General features: G+C 50.4%; 2 protein-coding genes across 2 annotated transcripts; one reads left to right on the top strand and one right to left on the bottom strand.

The window, feature by feature from the left end:
* Window positions 1-858: 858 nt before the first annotated feature.
* On the top strand, window positions 859-2,043 carry DACRYDRAFT_24646 (uncharacterized protein; the record flags this gene model as incomplete). The annotated part of the gene is made up of 2 exons (XM_040773772.1): window positions 859-1,573; window positions 1,627-2,043. Coding segments are annotated over exons 1-2 (695 nt in total), but the record flags the coding sequence as incomplete, so codon positions are not given.
* Window positions 2,044-2,057: 14 nt separating this feature from the next.
* On the bottom strand, window positions 2,058-3,893 carry DACRYDRAFT_118879 (uncharacterized protein; the record flags this gene model as incomplete). Its single annotated transcript, XM_040770681.1, has 4 exons — window positions 2,058-3,188; window positions 3,237-3,474; window positions 3,562-3,705; window positions 3,757-3,893. The coding sequence occupies 3 exons, from the start codon at window positions 3,891-3,893 to the stop codon at window positions 3,288-3,290; spliced, it is 468 nt and encodes a 155-aa protein (XP_040625024.1). The 3' UTR covers window positions 2,058-3,188; window positions 3,237-3,287.
* Window positions 3,894-6,118: the final 2,225 nt, after the last annotated feature.

The raw sequence follows: 6,118 nt of genomic DNA, 5'->3' as shown, positions 1-6,118 counted from the left end.
GTCGTCCTCGTCGTCATCATCTTCCGAATGGGGACAAAATGCTTCTTGAAGGAGCTTGACAGCGATCTGATGCAGTTCGCTGATACCGGGTACGTGCACGGATGCGAGCCAGACTTGTGCCCATCTGTCCTTGCCCATCTGCAGTCCACGCGTTAACGTCAAGGAGATACTCTCGTCTTCTTCGGAGAAGATAAGTCGAGGTCGGACTGGTGGCCGATAGGGAAGTACTGCCAAAGCAGCATCAGCATCGATGGGTGAAACTTCTTGATCGAAAAGACGCGTCGCTCTTGTCCCGTTCAGCAGAGTACCCTCCCTCAACGGATTCCTTTCGGCTTATGCCTCTGTCTGCGTTCCGTTCCGCTACATCCCTGTCAACTTTCTCCTGGCTCCCAATATGCGCTCATTGTATCGAAGTTTTGGTGGTGTTTTACACCTTCTTATGTATCTTAGTGGTGGGAAAGGCTAAAATGTGCCGTCGGAAAGCAAGTCGATAACAAATTGGGTGTACCCATGTGATTTTCCCGTGTTATATAATTCCGTTTATATCTAACACCCGGTGGCGGTGCCCCCTTCTCCCAGCCCCTAAAGGTGAACCACCACCTAACATAGTATCATATAATCACAACTGATTGATATCTGTTCTGAATCCCACCAAACATACAGTATCCTACTATCCAAGCTTGACTTGTCACCTCTTCCTGACCAGCATGAGGTCATCCATGTTTGCTACCAGTCCAATTGAGCTCCAGCAGGCTATCGTTGAAATGGTGGATCTACCGGAACTGCTGGCTTTGCGCGGGGTATTACCCAGTCACATTAACACATCGTCCCAGGCACTGACACCGACTCAGGTTTGCAGAACATTGTTGTGCGTGGTCGATACCGAACTTCGCCTGCGGGTGAGGCGTCTGGCTAGCCAGCCAGGTCAAGCGGTCCCAGCATCGCCTTGCATGTGGAAGGACCTCCCAGGAGCGGATGCCGCTTCCTACCTTCACACAATTTTGCAGGGGGGGGACACCGGACTTTGGCGTCACTGGCACCAAAGTCCTCCTATGTTATGAAGGCCACTGAGGTGCCTTTGGCGGGCGGGCGTTGGCAATGGGCTGGGATAGTCAACGGCACTCTCCTTCTCTTGACGGCACGTCTGGAACTCTGTGGTTATGACTATCACGGGGGACAGCTAATGGAAGTGCCGATCCTCGGCACTCGTGCATTGGCGAAGGCATTACGGAGAATGGGGAGCGTCCGCGGGGGCATGCTTGACAATGATCCCACAAACCCGGCGGTGCTCTACCTTATGTTGGACTTCCACTTGACAGCCACTTGCACGCAAGTCAGAAACGCACACAAAAACGACAGTGTCTGCCAAAGCAACACCAGGCTTTTTCGCTGCACCGTCGTCAGAAGCATGACAGACGCCATCATACGAGACAAAGCGAGGTACTCGAAGTCCAGCGGTCTCGTGGCAGCGACAAAGAACTGGATCTGCTGTACGCATCATGAAGGCGCATACGGTCTGCATTTGGTCAATACACGTTCTAAACGAATCGTGTCTTTGACTGTGCCGCCCATGGTCCGTATAAAGCTTATGCGACCAGATGCCTATTGCTGACAGCATCGAGATAGGAATTTGCACAGAACGCGTTCTTCGTCCAAGACATGCTGCTGGTGATGCTGACCAGATGTTTCGCAATCTATGACCTCCATGACCTCGGCCACCTTGAAGTGCCAATCCCGGCCCCCCCGGGACCCAATCTGGGTTATATGGAGTTGTTCAAGATGAACCACATGATATGGAGCAGTAGGTTGTGGGACAACCACCGGTCTACTACCTTCGTCGATGGCCATCAGGGACAAACCCATGTATGTGTTGGCATCCTCGCTCGATCACGACACTGGATACAAAATTTCCGGGTTTGCATTCATCGGGGCCAGTCGCCCGTAGCCACATGCAAATTACAATGCATTGTTGAGCTGCCTGCAGGAGGTCGCATATCCGGGTTATGCGTCGGCCAATCCGGTATAGATGCATTCTTCATTCAACATTACGAGGCCATCAGCACACAGGGGTTGAAACTAAGGCATGCTTTGGTCCGAGCCCGTCTGCCCTATGAATGGAACCAACACCTGCTGGAAGAGGTGGATCCGAGCACCATCCCTCGCACCGAAATATGGGAAGATGAAGAAGGGTTGACCCACGCCAACATTGTGGGGTTCGATGACGTGAATGTGGCTTTCCTCGTGGGATGTCCGGGGAGCGGTCGGTTGTTGTTTGTTGCCCCACCTTCGGTGCTGAAAGACGCGACTCGGGCCTCTAACCAGCGAACGTTTGTACGAAGTCAGGGATGGGAGGACCAGGACATGGCGGGCTGCGCCCGCTTTGTCGAGCTGCGCAATATCCTGGTGAGTGTGACGCGCTTGAGGCTGCACTCGGAATTAGTGCCTGTGTAGGAGAATTGCAGGTTCGAACGGCTCGCAGGACTGGCTTCGATGCACCCAGCTAAGGGGAAACCCCGGGGCGCCAGGGGTTTCCGGCCCTGGCCCGGAGCAAACGGAGCGACCCGGTCACCAGGCGATGTGGAGCATGCCTGGACGGCACTATTGCGCTGGGGCATGCACATGCAAGCCAGAGCATGGCTGTTGGGAGGGTGTCCACCCTATGATTGGTGGGTTGCAGTCGAGGGCCTTGGGTTACTGCACATGTTTGAGTGGGAGGATGAGGAAACACAGAGTGTCTCATGGTTCTTTGCGCCAACAACCTCTGACAATTACTCCATGCCCAGCCAGGCCGAATGTCAGGCGCTGCAGTGGCTGCAGCCCGAATGTCAGTGCTGCGTGGTTGACCTTGATCGCATGGCAGCGGAAGAGAGGTGGGAAAGTGATTGCAAGGAGGCTTTGAGCGGACTGGCTGAGTGGTGTGGAGAGAGGAGGGGTCATTGGAGCAGAGATCGCTATGTGTCAGAGATGATTGTCTTGAAAAGGTTGGGATTTTTGGACGCTTTCCTCCAAATATGCGAGGCCACAGACGGGACGCCCCATCTGCTACACCGCGTGGGAAGTACGAGGCACTTTTGAGCGTGCAGAGTATATGCTCTCGATTGCAGAGGAGTGTCTAGGAGACGTAGACTTGACAGCAAGTGATAAGCCTGGGTTTCATCGGTACATCAAGCGGGGACCGCTGGGCGAATCTACAGCAGCGTTAGGCATTCCGCCTCGTGTCACGCTCGAAAACTCACTCTCATGTCCATATTAGTTAGCTCCTCGACCTGCAGCCTCGGTGTAGAGGGTCACTCTCCTCCGAGAGTGGCTGAAGTAATTGTGCGATACGAGATAGGCTCGTCTGAGATAGGCTCATTGTCCCAGCAGTCGAACAGAACGTCGCCGGACGGCGCAGAAGCCAATGCGCGTACATCTCCGGAGCGATCGACACAGTCCATACGCTTCAAGCCATCGCTGCCCTCCAAAGCTTTTGCGCTTCACTCAGTGGCGTTACCACATCCAGAATGAGCATACTTGGGCAAGATCAGCATCGGGACCATAGAGAGGAGAGAGCAGACTCACACTTTGCCCGACTCGTAGAGCACACGGGTGAAGCTGTCCACGCGAATGACCATCAGCGAGCATATCTTGTTCGCTCGGAATAAGGCATTGAGGTTGTAGTTTAAGGTCGCCTCTACCCAGTGCTCTCCATCACCGAGTTCAACTCTGCCACAGGTCAGCGCAGTTATCCATGAGCGCTTCGTTGACAGCACTGACCTGTATTGAGCTGGCTCGTACGGGTTGCGCTGGGCGAGGGGTGCAACCAACAGCACTTGAACTACCAATCCGACGTGATTTTGCAGCCCTTGGACCATGAGCTCGCAGGCATTGCGTGTGAGAGAGTATTGAGACATGAGAACGAAGGCGGTTGTGAGTTGTAGACAGCAATGAGGGCTTAGTCCCCTAGCTCGTGAGAGTAGGGATCAAAACGCTGACAGTAGATATGTTATGGTAAGTCATTGGAAACTTGTTTCAATGGAAATTTCATGGATACTCATTGTTTTCTCTCAATTTCTCAGCGATTAGTAAGATCTTCTTTTGTCTTCTCCTTCTGTGGCACTCTTTTCCTTCCGCTTATCCCCTTCCTTTTGTCATTGTGTCCAGTTCTTCTCTCTGACCATCATTGAAGATTGGCAACCTCTTGCTCTTCCTTTCTGTGCTCTCTAATCAGTGCTATATATTCAGATGTTGTCTGATCAGTCTGCTTCCGATCATTTCAGCTCCAATATCACTCAAGCTGAAAATCTCTTTCATGTGTTATTGGATCTGTCCAACAAGGATTCTTGGGATCATACTGTATCCCTCTCTTTACCAGGTGTGTTGGAAACCTCCAGAGTATGTGTATCTTCTTCCTAAACCCAGTACTTCACTCAAATCTTTGTCTTCTATAGTCTGCTCTCAATATTGTGGTGTCTGCTGACCCCTCCCAGTTTGATCAGCTGACTCCTCATCTCTGCCAGCTCATGGGTTGTTATTGGTGGATGACCATGGAATTGATGAGGGCTGGTTGGGCATGCTCTTCTGAGAGCCTCATGTCAGATCTCAATATGCAGTCTATCTCTGGCTCTTTGTCTTCTGATCAGGTGTCATGTGTTGCCCCTTTATCAATTGCTCCCTCTCCTCCCACCTCCAGTAATTCCCATGCACCCGAGGTTTCCCATTCAGTTCCTTTTTATCCAAACAGACATACTCCGTTAGTGATATCACTCCAGGTTCTTCTGTGTTTTATACAAACTCTCATTGTTTAATCCAGGAATATGTTAGCTCTGAACCCCACTATTGTTGATGCCATCTCTGCACCCCTTTCATCCATGGTTATGGCCCCTGTTTTGTCTCTCACTGCACATTCATGTGAGGATGGACAGTCACATTTCAACATGGGTCTTTCATCTTCTTTGTTGGCCCTCATTTCCATTTGGTGACATGTAATTGCAGGTGTCCTCTCATATACATTCTTCCAGTTCATATGATACATCTGAAGTCCCATCTTTCAGTGGGTTCCAGTCAGAAGGATCTGCTGATGCTTCTCACCAGGTTAGTTTCTTTGTTCTTTGACATTTTACCCCTTTATATCTGATGTTCAGCCTACCACTTTTCCTGACCAAGCCCTTCTTCAGAATTTACCTCACCCAGTGTCGTCTTCCATCCCACTCAATGGACCTTCTTGTACCAGTTCATTGAATCAGTCCATCACTGTTTCCAGTCCTATTGATCCTGATCATGATATCCTTTCTGTTCACAAGGTATGCTTCTCCTTTACTATTTTTTGCTGTTGTTCACACTCTTTTAGACACGATATTCTCTTCGGAATGACAAGCATCCTCTTTTGCATTCTTCGACCACCCCTTTCCATTCCCCTTCTCTTGCCAAGAGAAAAGGGCAGTCCGCGGGCCATGTAAGTCAACTGGATGCATTGCTGCAAAACTTCATATGCCCTTTCTTCCTTTTGTCTCTTTTCCTTGTCTGATGCATAGGAGCCTTCTGTCCATGGATTAATATCCAGGATTGGCATCAGTTTTGTGATGGAAGATGGTTTGGTGGATTGGACTAATGTCGTCTCTGTGGAGGAAGTCGCAGTCAGTGCACATCTCTTTCCCTGTGAGGGCAGGTTTCTTATCATTCACCATTGTGTCTGTAGGTCATTGCATCTAATGGATCCCCCCCTTTTGGTGTTCAATGGGCAAGTATCCGTTTATTCTTCTGTTTCTATGCCCTGGTTTCTCACTCTGTTTCCTGACATAGTGTGAATGTTGTGCAAAGAAGTTTCTTCATCAGAAAAAAGATTTGGTTCCTGTTAGGGCAACACAGGCTGACTAAGTCTGCTCACCTAAGAGTGCCAAGAGTCTAAGCAGGCAACAAGGAAGTGGAGTAGACCTGATGACTAAGACCTATCTACAGTATAGGTATCTGTGGATGATCCTAAGAGACCAAGTCTGAAGAGACAGTCCCAGGCAGAGTAGGCCTTATATTTATACCTCTGTGGTGGAACCTGCTAGAACATCTTGCTTACTCAGCCTAGTCAGGTGATCAGGTCATATGACCAGGATGAGGTCATATGAGGTCATGCACAGGCATGCAC

This window comes from Dacryopinax primogenitus (genome assembly GCF_000292625.1).
Source record: "Dacryopinax primogenitus strain DJM-731 SS1 chromosome Unknown DACRYscaffold_20, whole genome shotgun sequence".
In the NCBI taxonomy this organism is placed as follows: Eukaryota; Fungi; Basidiomycota; class Dacrymycetes; order Dacrymycetales; family Dacrymycetaceae; genus Dacryopinax; species Dacryopinax primogenitus.
This window is presented reverse-complemented; position numbering and strand designations above follow the sequence as displayed.